We start from the raw sequence: 25,135 nt of genomic DNA on the forward strand, positions 1-25,135 counted from the left end.
CAAGTCTACCAAAAGATCCGAAGCCAGTACGAGAGTCCCTCGCACCTTCTTTCCCACTGCAGACTTTGCCATGTCCACGTGTTGTTTTGTCTCCATAAAAATACCTTTAAATACATCTTTTTCCCTGAATGATTTGCAATCAAGTAGGAAGTTAGTCCCTCATGGCCAACTGCTCAGCCCCTGCTGACACTCCAGCTGCAGTCTGGTCCCAAGGTTCATGATGGCGGGGCTTTAAGAAGCATTTGAGTCCTGTGGCTTCTAACCTCAGAGGGCATCTGTTATCTAGGAAGTTAGGCCGTAGACAGACACTAGCTAGAGGCTGTGCTCAGTAACTTCTCAGGACCCCAGCCTCTCCAATTGCACATCTGGAACTGCTCGGTCAGTGGGCCTGCTGCTGCTGTACTATTTCTCTGCTGTCCCTCAGGGAGTGGGTGGCTAGGAAGAAAGCCAAGGTGTGGGGCTCACCTTGTGTGACACTCATTCTACAAAGGCCAGGGCTTTACCCCCTGGATTGATGTCCAAAAAGGGCATACTGTGTACTGAAAGGACCCTATTTTAGTTAGGTTCATTGCAGTCTTGTTGCTTTTATATAGATGCCACTGAGTAAACGGCATTATTATCACAGAAACACATCATCCTGATAAATCTGTAAAACAGTTATTGCTGGGTGGAAGTGAGAGGACAGACACTAGACTCTTCTTAAGAGGTCCACATCCAGACATAGCTTTAACATCACCACCACCACCACCACCACCATCATGTGGGTCACAGGACTGGAACTCAGGTTTGTCAGGCTTGCTGTGTCATGTCACTTCACCCGTGACCCATGTCTATCTGTATAAATTGAATTGTGTGGTCTCACGGGCCTTTTCATCTCACAGTCAGGAGGAGCCAGGTGATTCCAGTCGCCTTCGTCTCGAAGGCCAGAACCCTTGCACAATGATTTCGAAGCCCTTCTCTGTTTTCTGCCTCTGCTCGTTGCTAGTACAAGTCTGCTGGCCCACACTCAGAGCTGCTCCTGCATTTCAGCAGCTCAGGGGTCTCCGGGCCACAGTGGAGAGCGACAGATTGCCCTCCTTAGGGAAAAATAAACAAGGAAATGATAAGGCTTTCTCCGTCAATCATTAAAAAAATAAGATGTAATCCTTGAGTACACACATTTATAAACCCAAATGGATGAGGGGTGTTCTGTAAACTCACAGTATTCTAACTTTGACTGCAAATGTAAACAGCCTAATAGGCTCGGGCTGTTTGTACCACCTGAGCACTGAGCCACACTTTCATTAAGGACTGACCCTAATTTAAATTTTCTCTGCCCAGGATAAGGAAAAGCAAAAACAAAAATTCTTTGTGTAAAGGATCTATGGGCGCTTTAAAAAAATAAACTTCAATAAAGACAATCTGGAAAGGGAGAGAGGGAAGGAGGAAGGGAGGAAAGGAGGGATAGAGAGACAGAGACAGAGAGAGAGAGAGTCAGCCAGACACACAGAAGGCTGCTGGAGAACTGGAGGATACAAACACCCCTTCCTTCATGCTCCTTGCTTGGCTTCCTCCAGGTATGACCGGAAGCTAAGCTTAAGTCTCTTCGCTCATTAATCATGGAGTCCACCTACACTCCCATGGTACCTCCTGGGTTATCCTGTGCAGTGATGATCTTCCAGGCTTTCTGACTTTTTGCCTATCTCTTTTGATCTAAATCTCAGCACTAGGAAGGTCTTTCCCACCCCTGGTCTCTTCCTGCACTGCCTTCCTTTCCACAGCCGACTCTCTCGTTAGGACTTGCGTTCCATATTACTTCCTTTATCTCCTACTCCATTTGGATTGCCACCTGCAGGCTGCTCCTTTTCCTCAGTACTGACTGTTTTTCTGTTCCATCACAGCAGTTAGTTATACAAATTTGTGGGTTTACTTCGCATATTTGTCTTTCCTACTGGACTATGAACTCTTCATATCATTTTAGAAACCCTTCTGTTTTGTTCTCTTGTACACGTGTATTTGGTTCACGGAAGCATGAACCAAAGGACTATTAAATCAACAGTCCCTCCCGTCCCCGTTTTGAATAGATTAGAAAACTGCAAATAAATGACTTCAAATCGGAAGCAGACAGCCTGGGACACCTCTTAGCTGTTAAGAGTTATCGTGCCCCACCTAGCCTGGGCAAGTCATAAAACTAAGCAGAAGGATAAAGGTGTATGTGATTATTATTAGCGAATCATAAGGATCTTTCTGCCATGTGTTCAGCAATGTGACTAAGGCATTCACCCCTCTTTTGTACTGTCTTCTAGCCAAAAGGATGGACCATAGCTTCTCAGAATTTCTAGGAAATAATGATATAAACTTACTTTTCCCCTTTGACCTAATACTAAGCTGCAGTATGTATTACAAAATCTCCTCTTTGGAATGTCTGGGATTTCCCAGGCCCTGGGTACACTTTGTCCAGTCTTCCTTTTCATGAAACTGAAAGACGGAGACACAACCTGACTAACAAGAAAAATTGAAGTATCAATCTTCCATTTATAAAGTATAACAAGAAAAATGCTTAAAATATCTAATACTTGTCCTTAAATGCGGCCCCAATATATCTGACACAAGCAGGGTACACAGCATAAACACCTTCAGGATAACACATCTCAAGGGAGAGAGGCGAGCATACAAGGTCTTTGTTAAGAGGTGGAGCAAGAGGGTCAGAAGTTTAAGGTCACCCTTGGTTGCATAGCAGGTCTGCAGGCAGTCCAGGGTTCATGGGACCCTGTCTCAGAAGAAAAAAAAGTCACTCATGCTACTGGTGGTGGAAAGGGACTGCACTTATAGACAGGGGAAGGGGGTGCAGCTGCATGACTTAGGGGACAAATGTTTTCTATTTAGCCCAAGATTTTCAAAGGAGTGCCCATGTGTTCAGAGACCCACTTATTTCCTTGACTAGTCAACAAAATGGGTTCCAGATCCTTATCATTTCCAGTTTGCTTATAATTCAAAATAGCCCTGACACCACTTCCTTACAGGCTGATGGCATCATACATGGTCAAGCAGGAAGCCCGACTTATACTTTGTCTGAACTTTCAAGTAAGTAAAACAATCACATTTATGTAACCACCATACTACCACCATAAATGTGTACATAGAAACATTAATTCCATAGATTAGAATCATCAGAATTGGTTTGCAAAAATAATTAGGCATACATTTTATTGCATGTCTTCACCGATATTACAGACTCTGTTAACAAAAGGAAACAAACAATGCTCAAAAGACATAAATCTGAAACTCAGCTATGTCCTCATTCAGAAATCTTGTTAAAACAGCAATTCCAAAAGACAAGTCAAATCTAAATTTTAATCATTAAATCTGAGACAATAAAATAACGGAGACTATACAACTTAAAAATAAATCCTTTTCCTGGAATATTTCAACCTGCTAACTAACATCAATACCCAGGCAAAAGCCTACTATTTATTGGCTGAGTAAACACACTTTCCCTTACAAACAAGGTATTTAAGGTTAGAGAAATGCTTCTGATGACTACATTACCATTTTAAAAATAAAGACAAGCACTAAGCCGCTTAGGTAGCTAATCTAGTTACAGGACTGGTCAGGTAAACAACAAAACGGGAGACTCCTTGCTCATCAAATACTTTTCTAACATCTAAACATGTAAATTCTACAGCAACATGGAGAAACGGGTGGCTGGCCAAAAATCTGGAAATAAGTGAAGGAGTCTTCTGCATGTCTCACTATGGTGTGCTTTTGGAACGAAACTGGAACATGTCTGCAAACAAAAGTACAACTCCAGTGTCCTTCGTTGTGTACACAATTGTGAGTTATATTCTTCGGCATTGTGGATAGAAATAAACTACCAGCCTAAGAAGGACGGAGGGGCCATGACGGCCAATACAGAGAGGCAGGTGGCACGGGAGGAAACACTCTAGTCTAAAAGCCTCTTCTCTCTTTTGCTAGGGGCACAGAGATACTAAGTAAAAGTATTTTCAATAGTCACTTCTGAATTGCATCCATTTAATTCTCTTCTGTGACACAGGGCTAGCCAGAATAAACAGCAAACAGGGCGAGGAGGGAACGCATGCTGGAGAATGCCCTCCTGAATGTGCATATTTATATAATTTCCTCAAATGAAACCCAGGGTCAACCATTACTCATGGAATCGAGACAGGTTGTCCATAAACTTTAAGGATACTGGATAACTTACAAAAATTAGTAAGAGATCTTCATTCTAAGAATCAGTGAGAAACAAAACAGTCACATGCACACACAGACTTTATGCTTTCAAATGGTCACTCTAAACAATTTACTTAAATTCAGAGCTTACAAAAGTCCCCAGTCCATCCTAACTGTCAAGTGAACACTGAAAACGGTTTCCTTGTGAATTCCTGTGGGCTGGTTCTCTGCGGAGCACCCACTTTTCTTATCAAAGTCAAGAAACTGAGACTCACTCCCAAATTTGGCCTGTGCTTTCTGGATAAAACGCTAGTAGGGAACTAGTAAAAATGTGGTAATGTGCGTGTACTTATGAAATAATTTAGTTTGGAAAATATTTATATTCACAGTGAAAGAATTGATTTGAAAGTCTAATACTTTAAAAAAGCAAAATCAGTTCAACAGTTGTCAAAATAAAAATGATTGGAAAACAAACTCTTAATCATATCCTCTCTCAGAGCCCTTCAGATCACACAGTCCTTCAGGTGTGCTCAGCTCACAGAAGTTTAAACCTTGCTTTTCCATCTTCAAAACTGAACGCTAGGGCGGGCAGTGGTGGCGCACACCTGTAATCCCAGCACTCTGGGAGGCCAGAGGCAGGCGGATTTCTGAGTTCGAGGCCAGCCTGGTCTACAGAGTGAGTTCCAGGACAGCCAGGGCTACACAGAGAAACCCTGTCTCGAAAAACCAAATCCAAAAAAAAAAAAAACCAAAAAAATAAAAAACAAAACCAAAACCAAAACTAAACGCTGCCTAGCTACTCAACACTGCCTATGCTCAAAGTAAAGACAAAAATGTTTCTCGAAGTCACACCGTGTGTGTGTGTGTGTGTGTGTGTGTGTGTGAGTGACCTGAGGGATGGACAACTGACCATTAAACTGAAAGGGATCCTCAACAACCCATCCAGCAACGCAAAGAGGAAACTGAGACCCAAGCAGGACAAACCAACCCTTCTGCTGAGACATTTGCTCACACAGTCAGAGCTGCCCAATTGCCAGGTTGCCTCACGCTTTCAAGGAGCCGCAAGGCACCCATCAACAATGACCAGGACAGCCTTTTTCCCCTTGCAATCTTAAGATGAAGCCTCTAAATTCCCAGGTCAGCACAAACTCTGGGGGGAGTTGAAAACTCTCTGCAGAACTGGGCCCACTTTCAGTTTCACACATTTCAGTAAAGGTATTTGCAGTGGACTTCAGGGAGATCTCAATTGTGTTTACTTCATAAGATTAGGCATTAACAAAGGGAGGTACAGTCTTCTGAATGAACTCTATTCCAGTACATTCACAACTTAAGGAGGTGCAATCAGAAAATGCCCTATTACTCACAAAAAAAGGTCACAGAGAATGCAGCTTACAGAGCAGAGTGATGTGAGGTATTGAGATATAGGTCAGTTTGCTCCAACAGCTCACAGTTACAAAGAACAGAAGGTGAATGTCTCACTATCTTTCTGAGATTTCTGTCTGTCTGTCAAACAAGACTTCCAAACCACCTGCGGTGGCACACACCTGTAATCCCAGTACTTGGGAGCTGGAAGCAAGACTCAGGATTTCAAGGCAAGCCTGTGATACCTAAGATCTGTCTTAATAAAATAAAGTAAAATAAAATAAAATAAAATAAAATAAAATAAAATAAAATAAAATAAAAAAGACCTCCAAACTTGCATTCAGACTAGGACCCTCTTCCAATGAAGCACATATCCACCCCCGGCCTTTTCCTCAAGATCAAATTTCTTCAACTATTATTTCATCAAAGACAAGTGAGTTTTAAAAACCTAAAATGTAATGTGCTGACTAAAAGAACGTAATCAAAAAGTAATAGCTCTAATTACACATTCACAAGTTTTGATAAAAAAATAAAAAAGAAAGAAAAGAACATGCAATGAATTTAACAATCAGAATGAATCATACCCCATTTTGCCTGGGCTTTTATGTTCTAATCATTAAGTCTTGCACATATTTTGTGGTGCTGTGGGTCAGACTCGGGGTCTTGCACATGCTAGCTAAGCATTCTACTGCTAAGCTACACCCTCAGCCCACACTCAAGAGTTTTGTGCAGCTCAGTTCACAGCAGCTTTCTTTAAGGAGTTGCAGGAGACTATATTGACAAAGCTTTTAAATGAAACAACCCAAGAGCAGAGAAGGAAGGCACTTTGGGAGATTGGGAAGCGGTGCTCCGTGTACCCAGCTTCAGTGATATCCCCAGACGAACCATGGCTTTCCAGTGTTCTTCTAGACAGCTGCCAGGTGACTTCTGGTAAAATACAATCATCACGGGGCACAGTGACTTTCCAGACGTGACAGTCAGCTCCTGAAGAGGTGGTGTTGTTCTGATTGTCTATTTCTCAAACCTCCAGATCTGGTTTTTATCAAGGGCATCACAGGTTTTCATCTGTACACTAGGTCGCCCATCGGCTGTCCGGTAAGCACTAAGACACAGTTGTGTGTGAGGGTGAAAGATCGTTCCGTCTTCTTTAAAATGCCAAATGATGTTTACTGGGACAGGGAGCCCATCTTTGGGGCAGTTTTGCATCCCTACATGATCTTTTTGTTGGGGAACCTCTGCACATAATTCCGTCACGGAATTGAATCTGATTTCTTTGTTTGAAGTATATTCAAAGAACTGATTGCCTCCTTGACCGTGGCATCCAAACAAGGAAAGGTTAGCGCCCGTGGGGTTGTTGTCAGGAGCATTATAATCTAAGCACTCAGAAGCGATGCCCATACTGCGGATTGCTCCGTGCCAGCCAGGTCTGTCCTCGGGGACGTGTAAGTTAGAGAACACATTTTTCAGATACCAGTCGAAGCTCTTACATTTCAGCTGTTCCCTCAGTAACTTCCTTTCAGAAATATCGCCATAGGCCTCTTTCCGAGCTGGGGGGTTGCGGTTATAGAAATGGTCTTTGTATTCATCCATCCACACTTCGGCCGCCCTGGCAGTATTCTGCAGGAAGTTGGGGCGAGCGTAGGGCGCGCGCTTGGGAAACACGTGGCCCACGTGAGAGCACGGGTGGATCTCCAGCTTGCCCCCGCACTGCCAAACCCTGAAAGACAGCTCAAGGTTTTCACCTCCCCAGACTTCCATGCCGGTGTCATACGTTCCCAGGTACTGAAAATACTTCTTGCTGACAGCAAACAGTCCTCCGGCCATGGTGGGTGACCTGATGGGGTCAATTCTTGAGGTCCGCCTGTCCCTTTCATGTTTGGGGACAGAATGCCACTGGAAGGTCAGACGCCAGTCAAAACCACCTATCATGGGCTCCCCAGTCTGCATGTAGAACTCGAAAGTATTCCAGTCAATAGTGTCGATAACAGGACACACAATTGCTGTTTCATCTTCACTGATCCTTTCCAAAAGTGGTTCCAACCAACCAGAGTTACACTCACAGTGACAATCCAGGAAAGTGAGGACATCCCCGGTGGCAAAAGTGGCCCCAATTAGACGGGCCCGGACCAGCCCCTCTCTCTTAGTGGTTCTGATCAAGCGAACTCTATCGAGGTTGCTGATGTAAGTTTCAAGTTGCGCCTTCAAATAAATTCTGTCACTCAAGTCATCCACCAAGATGATTTCCTTTAAAAGCACAGCTGGGGACGTTTCTAAAACACTGTGAATGGTTCGCAGCAGAGTGGACCAGGCTTCGTTATAGAAGGCGATGATAACGGAGGTTGTAGGGAGCGACCTGTAGGAAAACTTCTTGGTTTTACACTCATACATTCTTTTATCCTCTATGTGGCGGTGCAGGGAGATCCTGTCACTGAGGTAAATGTTGATGGCATATCTCTCAATGAGTTCTTCTTGTTGCTTCAGTTCACCCTCGTTGAGCTGGAGTTTGCTGGCTCTCCCCCATTCCCCGAGAGCATGGGAATCTGCAGGGGGCTTTCTATAAAGAGGCTGAGACAAATCCTCTTCGCTTGCCTCTAGGTCTGAGAGCCGCCTTGGCCCCAGCTCCCTGGCACGACCGGCTCCTGGGGAGGCATACAAAGTGGACACTGAGAACTCCACCAGGATATAAGCCAGTGTTAAAAGCGCCAGCAGCAGGCAGCTCTTGCCCGCCCAGGTCCACCTCACGGCCATCCGGATCCTCCACGGGTCTTGTGTAGACTCGGCCACCGAGCCAGCACGCGGGGGAAGTGCGGCGGATCCTGAAGCTGGACTTCCCGGCTCAGGTAGGGGCGAACTTTCAAGAAGGTCCCTCCTTTCATGTAGGCGCTCGGCTCCTTCCCGACACGGAGGTTTCCCAGGGATCACTTAAGACCCCGTCGCTCCCCGGCCTCTGGTGCAGCTCAACCAGTCGGTGCCCACTTCCTCCTGCTCTCTCAGAACTTTTCACAAACTCTCCAGCCAATACTCCACCCTCCCCAGGCCGATCACAAACCCCTCCCCTTCCCACTCACTCCTCCTGGTGGTTAGTTCACGAAAGTTGTCTGTCAGGCCCAGACCAGCTGAGTCCCTGCCGAGCAAGGACCCAGGCACTCGGAGTGACCCGGTGTACCCCATCGCGCCTGGCTCTCCCAGGCAGGGAAGAAAGAAAGGCTTTCAGCTAAGTGAGCTTTGGTTACTGTCGGGATAAAAAGGAAAGAAAAAGAAAAAAAAGAACAACTTACCTATTTGTTTGCAGTTGGGGCTGAAGTCAGCGGAGGTGATCGCAGCTTTGTGACCTTTAAAATAACGTTCCAGAATCGGATCCTCCTAGGATGGAAAGTTGTTAGGTTTGAAAGCAGGTGCAGAATTCGAGCTCTCGGGATCAGAGGTCAACGTTGCTTGTCCCCCGGGACCGAAGAGGACCCCGCAGCTTCGGCGGGCAGCAAGGGAGGCGCGGGCATCACGACCCGGGCACTGCCCCAGCTCCCATCCGGAGAGGTCCCCATCGAGAGGAACCCCCCAGCCTCCGAGCTCCGGTGCGAGCCGCCGAGGGGGTGACCCGCCTACCGCGCCGAGCCTCCCGCGCCCTTTAAACCTCCCAGGTGATTCTGACGCAGGCGCGCCGCCGAACCCAGCCGCAGGTCCCGGAGCCAGCTCCGGCTCAGCCCCGATTGCCGGGATCCCCGGGAGCAGCGCCCACCGCTCAACCCGGGCACGGCGGCCGGCTCCGGGGAGCTGAGCCAGCTGCGGAGCTCAGGGTCCGGGGCTACCTCCCAGGCCTGCCAGGCCCGGCATGGTTCCCCCTCCCCCGGTCCCGCCGCCCAAGGGTGGGCTCCGGTAGCGGCGGGGACCTTACCAGGCCGGAGGCCATGAGGGGAGCGGACGGAGCCCGGGGCCTCGGGGGAACAGGGAGGGGTGGGGACGAGGGGGGACCGTGCGGCGCCCGGAACCGTCAGCCCGGAGTGCGGGCGCTTCCCGGTCACTACAACAACGGCGGCCCAATCAAAGCCCGCTCTCCAGGCGTGGCCAGACGAGCCCCGAGCGGTCGCCCGCGCCGCTGACAGCCGAGGGCCTGGCGGGAGCGCGCCACGGGGCTCCACCGCGCGCGCACACCGCGGATCCCGCGTGCATCCGATGTAGCGGACTCCCCGAGTTGGTGTCGGGAAGCGGGTAGTAACCTGGAGAGAAATGCGATCAGTGGTGGTGAGGCGGATCAGAGTCTGTGATCGATGCAATCAGGAATCTATTACACCTTAAAGAGACAGCGCCCAAATTTGCTACACCTTGTGAAGACCGGAGAGGGAGCTAGGGTGCACAGGCAAGACAGTAGCAGGGCATTGAGAGGAACTAAGTTCCCTGTGTTTAATTATGGTTTTTGCATATAGTAGATATAAATGCTGGCAGCACATGATGGATAATATTTTATTCACATGCTCAACCTGTTTTTTATTCATGTATTCTATTTTATTCTCAACCGCTTATTTGCATGCACTTTATTAAACTCATACACACCTGAAGTGGTCTGTAGACTTGGAAACATATGCTTTAAAGTTACTAGACCACGTGAGTACAATAACGGTTTCCACGCTAGACTTTTTTTTTTCCACACATACTGTCATTTGTGCTTTAGAAACAGTTTGAAAGCTACAGACTGTTGTCAGTGGCAGTTTGCACAAGGGCGGCCACATTTTGCTGGTTCCTCACAGCCCTCGACAACAAGCAACAGCAACAAACTCTGCCCTGAAGCATAAAGGACGCAGCTGAAAATTACACATGGAGCAAAAGTTCTTGGCAACAGAGTGTTGTGATGACTGGTAAGGCACATGTTGTATGTAAATGAAAAAGTGTCTTAATTACAGGTTCTCTGGCTGTATTTGCATGTAGCCTTAACCACTATATAGTAATTATGTAAGTGCAATACGGTATTAGTTTGACACATGGGTGGTTGTTAAATATCTGATATACGTTTGACCCCAAGGGCTAACCTTTGTTATAAACAAAACAAACCCCTAAATGCCAACATACTTTCCTGCCCTTAAGAACTTGGCGCTGGGATGCAGCTCAGCCTGAGAGTGCCTGATTAGCAGGAACTAAGCCTTTGCTTGTATTCCCAGCACCCCATCAACCCAACCTGGTGTCAGTAACTATTAGCCCTGGAGCGGTAGAGGCAGGAGAATCAGAGACTCAAGGTTGTCCTTGGCTATACTGTGAGTTTGATGCCAGTCTAAGCTACATGGACTTTGTTATGCAAATAACAAAACCAGACAACAACCCCTCTGTATTCTAGCTTAAGGAGTCTCATGTTTCTTTGTTAAGATTGGTGCATTTAGTTGCCAAAGATGCTGATTCAGCATACATGGGGCAGAACCTAGAGCCCTACAGGTATAACAAACTGCATAGGTGGTTGCTATAGGAGCCTTGGCTGTGTACCTGAAGAATGTTGTTCTAATAGAGGAAGTGATGTGTTAAGCATCTTTCTGTGACAGGGCAGTGGTGTAGGTCAGGGAAAGAACATCTGGTTAATATAGAAGAACATGGATTTGATCTCTTGAAATAGAATATAAAGTCAGTTTCCATCCCTTATGTGTGTGTGTGTGTGTGTGTGTGTGTGTGAGAGAGAGAGAGAGAGAGAGAGAGAGAGAGAGAGAGAATATGAGATGAGAATCAGTACCAGCAACCTGTGACTTTGCACTTCTATGGTCACTTTTGAAAAAATGTTTAGATTTGGAAGCTGATGGAAACATAAAAATGGTGTTGCATTGTGGAAAACAATATGACATTTACTCAGAAATGAAATAATTTACTCATGATCCAGCCAAACAGGGACCAAACCTCTGTATTCACCAGAGTTTGCAGCATTATAAACAGCAGCCAAAAAACTAGAGACAACTAGTATCCAGCAAATGAGTGAGTAAATAGAATATGCATAAAAGAAATATCACTTGGTCGTAAAAGCAGATGAAATTTTGATATATGCAAGTTATATGATAATTGCAAGTAAATAGGCTATACACACAAACACACACACACACACACCATGTTATGTGACTAGATTTGCATTAGATTAGCAGAATAAGTGGATGTCTATTTCTTGTATATTTGATCACAGGGAAATACTCTAATGTTAGAACCAGAAATGAAGGCTGCAGTATCTCTCGTAGCTATGTCTAATATTGGGCACAGCCGATTCAAAGACTGGAGGTTGGAGAGATTAAGTCAAAGAGGTTACAAACAGAGGTTTTTCTAATTGAGTACGATTTTGAAGTCTTCAGTTATCACAAACGAGTTGTTAAAGATAGGCAGAAGAGGGTATCAGATCTCATTACAGATGGTTGTGAGCTACCATGTGATTGCTGGGATTTGAACTCAGGACCTTCGAAAGAGCAGTCAGTGCTCTTAACTGCTGAGCCATCTCTCCAGCCCCCAAAGCATCCTCCTTTACCACTGTAAACCACCCCTATACCTGTGGTAGATATTCAATAGCTACTTACTGAGTTCCCCTGTATCAGTCATCTGTTGCCCTGATAATGTTGTGTAGGCTGTAAGTGTCAGTGACACATCAAACTGGGCTGTTATTTAGTTCATTCGTAGACAAGACTTGCTTTAAATGAAATAGAAGAGGTGGGCTCTGAGATGTAGCTTGCTACTGTTACTTTACTAACTGTGCACATTGTCCAGTTGCCTTCTAAGCATGTATGTCTATACCCATAGGCCTGAGCTACTTGCAGCATTGATCAGAGGAGCAGCCTTTCGCAGTTGGCAGCAGTCAATGCAGAGACCCATAACTGGTCAAAGTGCTGAGGCTTCAGAGTCTATGAGTGCTTAGCCGTAAGCAGGACATCTTTATCACATGCCACCCCACCCTAAGTGTGGAGGAACCTCGCAAAAGAGCAACCAGAGGGTAAGGAGGAGTGCTGCGAAAAGCAGGCTTTTGGCCCGGATGTGGCTGTTGCACATGCGTAGTAGCTGTGGTAACCTGCACAAGATCTAGCTGGCTAAAATTCTAGGGTGGATGTGGGCGGGACCCTCTAGACTCCACCCCTAAACTGAGGAGCTATTGGCTGTTGGTAGCTACCAGGAAGGAGGGATCATTCTAACTACTAGTTGTTTTCCCACCCTCCAGTGGATGGCCCCAGGCTGTGCACATAGAGCAAATAGGGCAGCTCGCTCCCGCTGGACTGTTAAAGAAGATGGGAAGTTGGAAAAGGGGGCCACAGGGGAGCTTCTAGGGGAAGTTCGAGGGCACAGTGAGGGGTGGATATGGTTCATTGTATACATGCATGATTTCCTTACAGAGTAAAAATATACTAAAAATAAGAGGTGGAGGTAAGAGTTATTATGGTCTCATCACCTAAAATTGACCTTGAAACCTTTGTCATATTCCCAGGAACAAAAGCAGACAAGAGACTGTCACATCCTATAATGTGCTCTCTACAGCTAGATACGCTTCTAAGTACCTGCTTACATTTTGACATTTAATCATCTTAATAATCATTTTAGAAATTCTTATCTTCCCATTTGAAGTACGAAGACATAGTTTCCTGATGCACAGAGCTCAGAAAAGGGAGGGAGAAAACATTTTAGACACTCAATCATCGTTGTCGTCGTCGTCTTCTTCTTCTTCTTTTTTTTTTTTGTTTTTTGTTTTTTGTTTTTTGTTTTTTGTTTTTTGGATTTGGTTTTTTCGAGACAGGGTTTCTCTGTATAGCCCTGGCTGTCCTGGAACTCACTCTGTAGACCAGGCTGGCCTCGAACTCAGAAATCCCGCCTGCCTCTGCCTCCCAGAGTGCTGGGATTACAGGTGTGCGCCACCACCGCCCTGCTCAACCACCATCTTCTAATCACAAAGTTCTGATGTTTCTTATATGAATGCAATAGGGCCTCAGTTTATAGCCCATGCTCTCTATAGCCAGATTCTCTCGATTCCGTCTCCCAAATGCTGGAATGTCCATCGTGCCTAGCCTCACAATTACGTGTATGTTGAAAATATCCAAAATATTGCCTCCTATGAGGCCGGCATGATGGCTTAGAACACAAAGGCTCTTGCCGCCGAGCCTGACAGCCTGAGTGGCAGGAGAGAAGCCACTCCCTGCTGGCTGTCCTCTGACCACACCAGCGTCCTGACACAGCCCTCACTTATGCCTCTAAGCTCCTCCTGTGGCCCTTCTTGTGTTTGGTTTTTCCCTTCCTACCCTTTCTGCCAGCAGCAAAAGCTCACAGGCAGATACCCGGAAACCCCACTCAAACCTGCATGAGTTCCTGAAACTCACTTGCTATAGTGATTATTTTGCACTTGACAAAATGTCCCTTTTAGCACTGGAATGGAAGTAGCCACCGGCAGGGCAGATCAATATTTGTAAATCTACAACGTGTCACTGGAGACCTATTAGGTAGGGCTAAGTAGTCTTTAGTTTTCTCTTCTTTTTCCACATCTCCCTCAGAATAGATATTAAATGTCTGCTTCAGCCCGATAAAGGTTTGTTTTTTTAGCACAGATCATTCCTAGGTTAATGGTGTTGCACTTTGGAAATTCAGGCGCTTAAGTGGTGCCACCTACTGTTCAGAGTATGGGATGGCACGTGCGTTAACTAGCTGTTTATAGGCACTGCCTTCTTGGTACAAGGGCTCCCAAAGTGTAGGACACTGCATAGAAGGGAAGAACGTGAGATAAATGTCATCATTAAAGAAAGCACTGGCAACACTTGGAAAGGCTGAGGATGATTTATTTCAATCAAAATTCAGCCTCTAAATCTGACTGATTATGTCCTCATAGATATTCTAGTTAACCCTATTTTCTGTCCCTCTGGTTCCTGCCACAGAGATGATTAAATGCTTTGGAATTAGACAGGTTTCATTTTCTGTTTCCTGGAGTATTTTCGCAACCCTAACGTGCTTCCTGACTTCAAGGCTTCCTCTCTCTGTCCACCTTGTTTACTTACTAATGACAAATAAGTACAGCTTGCTCAAAGCATGGGTCCCTGAGCCTCCCCACCAAAGATTCTGGTGTGAGTCCCCCAAACTTACACGCTTTTTTGACCATTTATAAGTTGCAATGTCATTTGGGAACTCTGCATGTGCTGGGATATAGGTCTTTAAAAAGTAACCTGGACTAGCTCCTTTTCTTTCCTATCTAGCCACATGTACCCTGGGGCCATACATAAGCCATTGCTTCTCAGTATGCACACCCGGACTCTGGAAGCTTTGCTAGACACTCCCTGAAGTCGAAGATGCCCGAGTCTCTCTTTCCAACGGGACACACAATGAGACCCATGTGCTTATATGAAATGACGGTCTCTTAGCCTGTTCCCACTATAACACACCACCTCTACCCACTTCTGCTGTGTTCCCGTACTATGTTATGTACGGCTCCACGGGGCATTGTTTACATTGCTGCATTCTGCCTGTATTATGTTATGTATCCACTGGCTGCTGTCGTAGTGAAGGGCCAGGGCAGACAGCTGGGCTGCGTCCATTCTGGTATCCTTCTGCACACTCTCGGCCCCTGAAAAACAGTAGAGGCCTTAGCATCATTCCAAGAGAGAGGTTACATGAAATGATTAATGGGAAACCAGTCAGTACGAAATTAAATTATGTAAAGCTGTGAACAGTCTATAGTAATCATTGGAATGACACAAATTATCTATGCAGTGATCATATTGCTTTATAGCCTCAGATGTACTGAAGACACACTGGTCTCTGGAGATGTTCTTCGAAAAGATCTTATCAGAGAAGGGTTTTTCCAATAATCATTTAAAAAGTCATGCCTGACAAGAGTTAGATTGTAAACACCTGAGGAATGATTCCTGAGGAGAAAGGAACTTCATTTAGGGATGCTAGTGATCTGGAATTAGATGAATATCCTAAAAATACTTAGTGAATTTTAGAGTCTTTTTATCTTTTTGAGATGGTTTCTCTGTGTAGCCCTGACTGTCTTGGAACTCATGCTGTAGACCAGACTGGCCTTGAACTCAGAAAATTGTCTACCTGATTCCAAATTAGGAATAAAGGCATGTACCACAACTCCCAGATTAGAATCTTCCTAATGATTAGTTGCAATAGATTTTTGGAGTTCTACCCAGCTTCTATTTTAGTGGGTCTGGAATAAGGCACTCAGTATTTTGCACTTAACACCTGCGCAGATCCTCAAATGGAATGCTTAAGGTGCATGTGACACTTCCAGCGAGAACAGTGGGCTAAACAGAAAGTAGGGGTAAAGGAAACCAAATAAAATAGCATTTTCCGGGAGCAGGAGAAAGTGGGAAGGAGGCCATTGCTTAATGGGCATAGAGATTCAGTCTGGAGGAGAAACCATTCTGTAGATGCGTAGTGGCGCTTGTATACCTACACTTTATGTCACTGAGATGTAATCACAGAATTGGTTGAAAATATTGTATGTCTTTTACTACCATGAAGAAGAAAGCCGACTGGAGAGATGGCTCAATGTCTCAAGCACTTAGTGTTCCTGCAGAGGATCTGGGATTCTATTGCCCACCATTCTGTGGTAGTTCACAGCCATCTGTAACGCCATTTCCAGGGAATCCTGTGCCTACACCTCATCTTTGTAGGCACCAGGCATATACTCTGTGCTTAGAAATGCATGCAGACAAAAACATTTACCCATATAAAATAAACTAAATCAAAAAACAAACCCAACAAGGGGGTGCTAGAAGAACACACAAAAATATTTACCCATATAAAATAAACTAAATCAAAAAACAAACCCAACAAGAGGGTGCTAGAAGAACAGACATGTTAGTCACGGGATGAACTTCATTACTGCGGAGAACAGAGATTCTGAGGAGGAGCTGCGGAGAACAGAGGGCTGAGATTCTGCTCTGCTGTAGCAGTGGTAGGAGGAGTGTGAAGAAAAGAGAGAAATTAATAACCAGGAGACATAATTGTGCAGGTGTGAATAGAAATGAAGCTGGGGCGGAAGGATCGAATTGCTGTCCTTGGTCCTGAACCAATAACACCTCCCTGCAAATGACTCTCGTCTGTCCTGATAAATTAGTAACTTTTTCTTTGCCAACTTCTAATTTTTATAATGTAAAACGCCTCAATAAGGCTTCTAGTTTTGATGTTTAAGCCCATTAATAAAGACACTGTAGCTTTTTAATATGTCAGAAACGATAGAGCTACGTTTTACTTAATCAATTTGATTTAAGTATTTTTATATATTCTTGTGTAGATGTGCATGTGTGTGTGTGTGTCTGTCTGTCTGTCTGTGTGTTTGCATATAAAAGTCAAAGCAAATTGTGAGAATTAGTTCTATCCTTTGTGAGTTCTCGGGATCAAACTCAGGTTATCAGGCTTGGCAGCAAGTGTGTGTGTGTGTGTGTGTGTGTGTGTGTGTGTGTGTGCATGTGGCATTTAGCAGTTTCAATAGTCTCCTACTTAAGGGATGATCTCCCTTTTCCAACTAGAAAATCATACCTGCCTTTCCTTTTCATCTTAATGAGGACAAGGCATTGTTGTTGGTGAAGCATCAGTAGGACATCTCAAATGACTATATAGAAGACATAGGGGTGAAGATGGAATGGGGTGACTGGCAAGTCTGTGCTAAAAGAGGCTTCTCGGAGCCTGCAGTTTACTTGGGCTTTCTGTCCCAGGAAGTTTTGGTCCTCTAATGCCTGTCTGCACAGCTGGTGCCCAACTCCCTCTGCTTTGGCTCTTACACCTGTTCTAAATGGAGTGCCTCATTCTCTCTCTGTTCTTCCATTTTTATTCAAAAGTTTGTGCCTCCCAGCATAAAAAAAAATGGCAAATTATGGACTTTTCACCAAAGAAGATACATAAATGACCAATAAGCACAGAGGACAACTCCCATCTTAGCTATTGGGGTGATGTAAATCAAAACCACAATGAGATACTGCATCACATCCAATGTCGGAGTGATGATCACAAAGAGTTGACAACCAAAGCTGGTGGGGAAGTGAACGAGCTGGGGAAGTTGCTTTGTGGGTGCAGAACGGTGCAGTGACTGTAGTTCGGAATGGATGTCTGGGCCCCATGGGAACATGTTTAACTTTGCTGCAACAGTTGCAAGCCCATAGTCTGTTGTCCTTGGTCACTAAAAGTGTTCAAACATTAGAAAAGTTAGGTAGCAGATAAGTAAGCACTCCCACTCCCTGGTTTCTCTTTGTGACAATTGGACACATCCCAACATCTGGAAACAGACGCTTGTTCATAGCAACATTACTCAAAACAGCTGGAAATAACTCAGATGTCTTTCAACTGATGGGGAGTAAGCAAGTGAGGTTCACGCATGTGGGACGTAACAGCCTAGGGTTATGTATGGAAGAAGGGGCCAGATACCTCAAACGTGAGGACAGCAGAGTTGGCTGCCTCCCCACTGCCAACCCGGTGCCATGAAGTTGGCTGCCCACCATCAACCCAGCAGAAATTCAGTCCCCGACCATTATCAGACTTCACTCCCTGTTTGACTTTACAAGGTCCCCACCAACCCTACTGCCCCTTCGTCTGTAAATGATGTATCTTCCAACACCCCTGCCAGGGCAGTGGGCACAGCCCCAGAAACCTTATCCCAGGAACCCTGGCCATCTCCTCAGGAGTCTAAACACACCCCGCCCCCAGTTGTAGGCATAATGTTATTGTGCACAGTGTAAAGTTTACTCATGTGTTATTCAAGTGCTCATTGCTCAATCACACTATCTGGATTCAATCCAGACTCGGCCTTGTAATGTGTATGTCTGTCTCCTGTTTGTGTAAACAGTGCTCACCATTTACTCTCTGCCTTGTCAATAAAAGCTGGAAAAGCCAATAACTAGGCAATAGAGAGAATAGGGCAGGAATTCCACCAGCCAGGGGAGGCAGAGGGAGAGAGGGGAGGAAGAGAGGATTCACTAAGAGGAAGGGGTAGGGAGAGACATCAAGGGAGAACACTCCTGAAACCCAAAGAGCCAGACCAATCTAAAAATGCAAGTATCTCAAGGGTTTGGCTTAGAGATAGCAGATTAGATTAGAGGCTTAGTAGATTTATAATGCCTAGTTATTGGTACTTTAAGTTGAAAATTGTTGCTCACACACTCACTGAGGACATAGATCCCGTACTATACCAGCCCAGGCCCGGCTAAGCATCCTCCTTCAGCCCAGCTCGATGGACGATGGGCCGCCTACCCTGAGGGAGAAGCAAACATGGGGTGGCACGTGCAGACGGGAATACTATCTGGGGAATAAAAGGAAATGAAGCACTTGCTAATGCTGAATGTGAATGTGAATGGAGCTCAAGAACATCATGTTAAACTGAGAGTGGACTAGAGAGACGGCTCAGCAGTTAAGACTTCTAGAGGTCCTGAGTTCAATACCCAGCAACCACATGGTGGCTCACAACCATCTGTAATGGGATCTGATGCCCTCTTCTGGCATGCATGTGTACATATAGAGTGCTCATATACATAAAGTAAATCTTTTTTTAAAAATTTAATAGAATAATAAAGTTGATAACAATATGTAATTCTACCCGTATGAAATGTTTAGAATACAGAGAACCACAGACAGAAAGTGGATTGGTGGTTGTCCCAGTCAAAGGAAGAAAGGAATAGGGAGACTCTTTGTGATCTCTCTTCTTCGTCATCAACTTGACTATATCTGGAATTAACAAAACACAAAAATGTGAGGAAATTGTTGCTTAATTTGGAGTGAGAAGAGCCACTGGGGAAACCCACCTCTTCATCTGAGCCACACCTTCTGCCGGAAGCCTATATAAGAACACAGAGGAAGGAAGCTTTTGCTCCTTGCCTGCCTGCTTTCATTTCATTAGCATTAGAGACTACTTTTTTGGCATCCCAGAGTATACTGAGGATCAGCTAAGACATCCAATGTTGAACTTGAACGCTGAACAACTACTGAACTTTAGAACCTTATATTCATTGGCAGGTACTGTTGGATTAGCTGGACCACAGTCTGTAAGTCATTCTAATAAATCCCTTTTATATATATATATATATATAATACAATGAAGGAGGTTTCCTGCTGGGATGCTAAAAATATTTTAAAACTCATAGAGATGGTCTTGTAGCTTGGTTGAGTGTACTAGAAACTGCTGATTCTAACACTTAAGGAAATAAAATATGACTTTCTTCAAAATAAGCAAATACAATCGCTTGTTTCTTTCTAGAATATATGCTTTGAGTTATTTATTAGATCTGGAATATAATGACTTGGTTTCCAGCTTATTATGTGATTAGAAACTCTAAAAATGTATTCTCAACCTGTGAGTCTGGATACCCTGCAGGGGGTGTCGTCAAACCCCTTTCACAGGAATTGCTTGAGAGCATTGGAAAACACAGATACTTGCATTACTATCCATAACAGTCACAAAGTTACAATTATGAAGTAGCAATGAAAATAATTTTAGGGTTGGGGGTCAGCACAAGGTGAGGAGGAAACTGTATTAAAGGGTCTCAGCATTAGGAAGGTTGAGAACCACAGCTCTAAGAGATACATCTCAGTATCGCGGAGTAACTGTGTCTCTATCTCAGAGTAACTGTGTCTCCTTGGATCAGGATGCAGAGAGTGAAGCCAGAAGTAGAGGCAAGTGTAACCATCAAAGGCCCTCCCCTGCTAACCTACTTTTTCAGGTTAGATGTCACTTCTGAAAGGCTTCATGGTCTTCCAGAATAGTCCTATCAGAGGGGAAACATGTTCAAAATAAACCCATAGGGGACATTTTAGATTCAAAACATGTCAAGAATCAGTGCTAGAGTGTAAACCCAGGATCTTAATCTGCTTTGGGTCTTGAATGTTACCCCCACACACACACACAGACTCTCATTAAAATATGATCCCTTTTAGGAAGTATGAAGAAGGTGGAAATTAAACCCCACTGTAGGCAGGAGTTAGCTCACCTTTCCTCTCTGGGAAACACTGCTGGACCCTGTTGCTTGTTACCTCCTGCGGAAGGTACACTGTTTCTATTGCGGATTATTATCATAGACTACATCCTAAGTAAGGATGGCTTCCAAAGAGCCTGTCCCCATTTCAGGAAGGAGAACGCATACCATCCCAGTAGTTAGTGTTTATCAGGAGTTGTTTTTTTTATCCTTTCATTTCCTGACATACTAATGTTTGCTTAAACATTACAAGAAACGTTTATTTTTGTGAGTATTCCTCATAAAGATCAGGATCCACAGCACGGATCCCAGTGCATGCCCCACATATGTATGTGGGTCAGAATACAACTTATGGGGGTCTTCCTCTGGAGTCCTGAGGCTCAAACTCAGGTTACCTACTTGGCAGAAGGTGCCTGTAAGCAGCTGAGCCATCTCGTGCCCCAGGGAAACATTGTTACTGGAGGAAAGAAAGTAACTTTCCACTACAACACCTGGGTTCACCAGAACAGGGTGAAGAGCCCTGTAGGAGAGGGAGCAGAGGAAACAGCGGCAGAAGGCGTTTGATGGCCAAGGTCAGAAGCGGAGTGAGGACAGAAGAGGACCTGCAAGGCCCTCCCAGCCCGTGCATTCTGTCACAGACAAGGCTTCAGAGTCCTGACTGAGTTGCTGGGACTTGCCCAATTCCCTTGGATGAATTAAATCAATGGGTCTTAACTAGAGACAACCTCCCCCACAGGGAATATTTGTCAATGTCTGGAAAACTTTGTTTATCACTACTGCATGGGTGCTACTGGCATCTGGGGAACAGAGATCACAGATATTGTGGAACACCAAATGCACAGCATATCCAGATCTGCCCAGCCTCAGGTGTCAATGGTGGTGGGTTTGAGATATCTGGATTTACAGGACAGCACTCGCTACCAGCCTGACATCTGTCAGATTCACTGTAAGTCAGTTCACTATTGGTTGATTTCCTAGTATTCCTGAGATCTCTAGGTCTTAACAATCATTTCTTAAATTGGCATAAGATGTGATTCTGTGCGGCCTTTCCCCCTAAGATGCGGTTATCAAGCATGGCACACATATCCCGGGGGCCTTGGCATCCTGAGCTGTTAGCAAGGCACCTGCAAACTCCGCAAGGCTTCCACAGTATCTTGCTCAAAGCTACTTTGCATCTGTTCCTGTTATCAGATCGGGAATAGTTTGAAACACTGCCTGGGGATGTGGGAGAGGAACCTATTGATACAAGCTGATATGTTCCACCAGTTACATAATTAATAACTGACTTTCCTCCTCCCACTGCTGAACAATGTTGCTGTTACATTGCATGCTGTTACATGCTGATCTTTCTGATGAATTTTCAATACATACACACAGACACACACACACACACACACACACACACACACACACACACATACTAGCTTTGGTGAGCAAGCATTTCAGATCCTTTCAGAGATAGGAAACCAGGGGTCCAGGGAGGCTCATTGACTGACTTACCCAGCTCTGTTCAGCCTGGCAGGGACAGTCCAGAGCCTCCAGGCTGGACCCTCAGTCACAAAGATGCAACTGTACCCAGCCTGAGCTCACTAAAGGGAATTACTTTTGGCTTATCTTTTTGGATCACCGGTGTTTCTTTCAGATTACAGTTTTTACTCTCGGCCGGTACTGATATTTTCTTTCCAAAAGTGGGCCACACAGTTAAATTAGGCACTGAATACTCGTAAGTGTGGATGCACATAGACAATCCATTTTTGTAGCCCATGTGAATAAAAAGTGAGGCAGAGTTTCCAGAGGCAATTTGTGTGCCCTAACTCAATTGCATGAACTATCTCAGATATAGTTATACTGTTCCTGTTCTACTAATAATGGAATCCCTGCAAAACAACCTCAGGTTTACTGGATGCCTGTTTATATTTTGCCAAATCTGGCAACTCTTGACTGGCTTGGAACAAGGATAGCTGGAAAGCACCCCCCCCTTTTTTTTTACAAGGGGCAACTTCTGTGCACTCTCAGAAAGTATTTCCTTTTTTTATTTTTTAAGATTTATTTATTTATTATATGTAAGTACACTGTAGCTGTCTTCAGACACTCCAGGAGAGGGAGTCAGATCTTAACGGATGGTTGTGAACCACTATGTGGTTGCTGGGATTTGAACTCAGGATCTTTGGAAGAGCAGTCTGTGCTCTTAACCTCTGAGCCATTTCTCCAGCCCTCAGAAAGTATTTCTAAGAGGATATTCAGCCCTGATGATAGCAGATTGTTGAAATTTTGATAAGATCGGAAGCCAAACTTTACTCAAACACCTTCCTACCCTTAGCATATTACTATTAGTAAAAGGTATGGGTAGGGTTGGGGAACTTTTTTTAAAAACTGGGTTGTAGAAGAAAATTTAAAAACAACAGGATGCCTGTGGGTTTCAATAAATGCTTTTTTTTCCAACCAATATATTGAGTACTTTTGAGCCACACACATCATGGCTTTGGTAGTATTTCTATAATAGCAACAAACTTGGTTTCCTTACCACCAAACAGGCTTGCTAGTAGATTCTTGAGTTGAACTAAAAATACCTCTTTTTCCTGAATCCAGTCCCTGACCACAGCAAGACGGAAGTTACCTTACATCGAGGAGAGCAAACCAGATAGCACCTCTCTGAAGACAGAAACAGACACACCTGGTTGAGCCAAGTATACACGACTCCTTCCAAACTCTCCAAAGGCTTTTCACGTGGGAGAAGAAAGGCAAAAGGTGAGCCTCTAGGTCACTCAAGTCAGCTTCTAGGAGGACATCCTTCTATGCCGAAACCAGAACTGGATAGGAATCAGTTGCTTCCTAAAGTCAGTCGAACTTCATTCTTGGACCCTTCAGGTTTGTTTTTTCCACCACCTGTCTCAGACTCTGGCTTTCAGCATCTGCCGTTCAACAGAGGGATTGATGAAATCAGTCAAAGACATCAGTATCAGTGTGCTTCTGGCTCTCCAAGGGACATCTGTGCAGCGGGGGAGGGGGCTTGAGGGGTGGCAGTGAGGGGCAGGGGGGTGGCAGTGGGGGGCAGGGAGGGTTGAGGGTAGGGACAGTGGCTTCAATAGAGAATGCCACCAGCTGCAAGGCACATTTGTGCATTAGGAACTCTTCCTGCCTTTTCTTTTCTGGGTGTCTGCTGAGGTCTCAAGACAATAGGCGGCTTGTTCCGCAGTTCTGAGGGAAAGAGATGAAACACCACGCAGAGATCCCGAGCAAGAAGCAGCAAATCGATTGCTCTCTGTGACTGCTTTATCTGTTGAGACGATTACAAGTGTCTGAGAACTCATAAAGATGGATTTTTTTTTTTAATGTGTATGCTGTTTTATCATGTGCCACAGCTGGTGGATATAAAATAGTTAAACCTTGTGAAAGAGAAATCTATGACAGTTCAGAGAGGTAGATGTTAAGGACTGGCAAGTAGAAGATTATATATATAATGGCATGTATTACAGAGAAACTTAGTCCTCTTGATATTTTCTGGTTCATAAGAAGTGGTTTGAGAAACCTCAAGAATTATGACTACAGAAAGGAGCAGTCTTTGGGATCTGAAGGCATCTGAATTTGAAGACACTCCAAGCACAAGGTCGTGCTGCGCTTTCTGCAGACAGAACTGTTTCAAGTCTGTAGCTGCCTGGGATACCTGCCCGTGGTTGAGCTCAGCCTCCAACCAGAGCTGCAGAAACACCTTCTTCATGGCTGATACGCCCGACATGGGGGTGGTGTGGGGTTGGAGAGATGGCCTAGTGGTTACAAGCACGCGCTGCTCTTTCAGAGGACCAAGGTTCAATTCCTAGCACTCACATGTCAGCTCACATTTGTGACACCAGTTCCGGAGGATTTGATGTTTTCACATATGCATGTGGCAAACAACACCTATGAACATAATAAAAAAATGAAGAAGAACCCAGCATGGCATTGGAGACAGCTGTGCCAACTTATCAGTCTGACCTTTGGTTGTGGCACAGGGTATGTACACATGGGGTGTCCTGAGATGATTCCCCCCCCCCCAGACAGGGTTTCTCTGTGTAGTCCTGGCTGTCCTGGAACTGACTCTGTAGACCAGGCTGGCCTCGAACTCAGGAATCTGCCTGCTTCTGCCTCCCAAGTGCTGGGATTAAAGGCATGCACTTGAGATGAATATTTTAATTACAGACAAACCAATTTTTAAAAAGATTACAGGCATCAGGAGGATATCTTACTATCAGCAAAAACCTACCTAAAGCTTAGGTCTTCTTCCTTACCCCCATATACCCAGCCAAGATCTCACCTAGTGCTCCTGAAAGCAGGAAGAAAATAATCAGTAATCGAGTTGGCCTTTTCTTCAAATAGGATCTTATGCATCCTAGGCAAGCTTTGAACTCCTTTTTTTTTTTTTTTTTTTGTTTTTTTTTGTTTTGTTTTTCGAGACAGGGTTTCTCTGTGTAGCCCTGGCTGTCCTAGAACTCACTCTGTAGACCAGGCTGGCCTTGAACTCAGAAATCTACCTGCCTCTGCCTCCCAAGTGCTGGGATTAGAGGCGTGCGCCACCACCCCCCAGCTTAAGCTTTGAACTCCTTAAGCTGACAAGAATGACCCTGAACCCCTGATTCTCCCACCTCAACGTCCCAAGTGCTGGGATATGAGTTTTGCAGGACTACACTGTACACTGCTGGAGGCAGAACCCAGAGCTCTGAACACTCTGGGCAAACACG

General features: G+C 45.0%; 2 protein-coding genes and 1 long non-coding RNA gene across 4 annotated transcripts in view; 1 reads left to right on the forward strand and 2 right to left on the reverse strand.

The window, feature by feature from the left end:
• Window positions 1–9,540, reverse strand: part of Poc1b (POC1 centriolar protein B) — a 106,030-nt gene extending 96,490 nt beyond the window's left edge. For both annotated transcript variants that reach the window (XM_052166066.1, XM_052166065.1), the window contains exons 1-2: window positions 9,425–9,540; window positions 8,811–8,895 (exon numbers count right to left, since the gene is read on the reverse strand). In XM_052166066.1, the coding sequence (XP_052022026.1) occupies window positions 8,811–8,895; window positions 9,425–9,439 (100 nt within the window). In that variant the 5' untranslated portion in view covers window positions 9,440–9,540. The remainder of the gene's footprint in view (window positions 1–8,810; window positions 8,896–9,424) is intronic.
• Window positions 3,160–8,548, reverse strand: Galnt4 (polypeptide N-acetylgalactosaminyltransferase 4). Its single transcript, XM_052166064.1, has one exon. The coding sequence runs from the start codon at window positions 8,278–8,280 to the stop codon at window positions 6,544–6,546; it is 1,737 nt and encodes a 578-aa protein (XP_052022024.1). The 5' UTR covers window positions 8,281–8,548; the 3' UTR covers window positions 3,160–6,543.
• On the forward strand, window positions 8,890–23,419 carry LOC127671354 (uncharacterized). The gene is made up of 3 exons (XR_007974723.1): window positions 8,890–9,170; window positions 12,280–12,469; window positions 23,010–23,419. It is a non-coding gene; the product is annotated as an uncharacterized LOC127671354 (long non-coding RNA).
• The last annotated feature ends 1,716 nt before the right edge of the window (window positions 23,420–25,135 follow it).

Source organism: Apodemus sylvaticus, chromosome 20 (genome assembly GCF_947179515.1).
Source record: "Apodemus sylvaticus chromosome 20, mApoSyl1.1, whole genome shotgun sequence".
NCBI lineage: Eukaryota > Metazoa > Chordata > Mammalia > Rodentia > Muridae > Apodemus > Apodemus sylvaticus.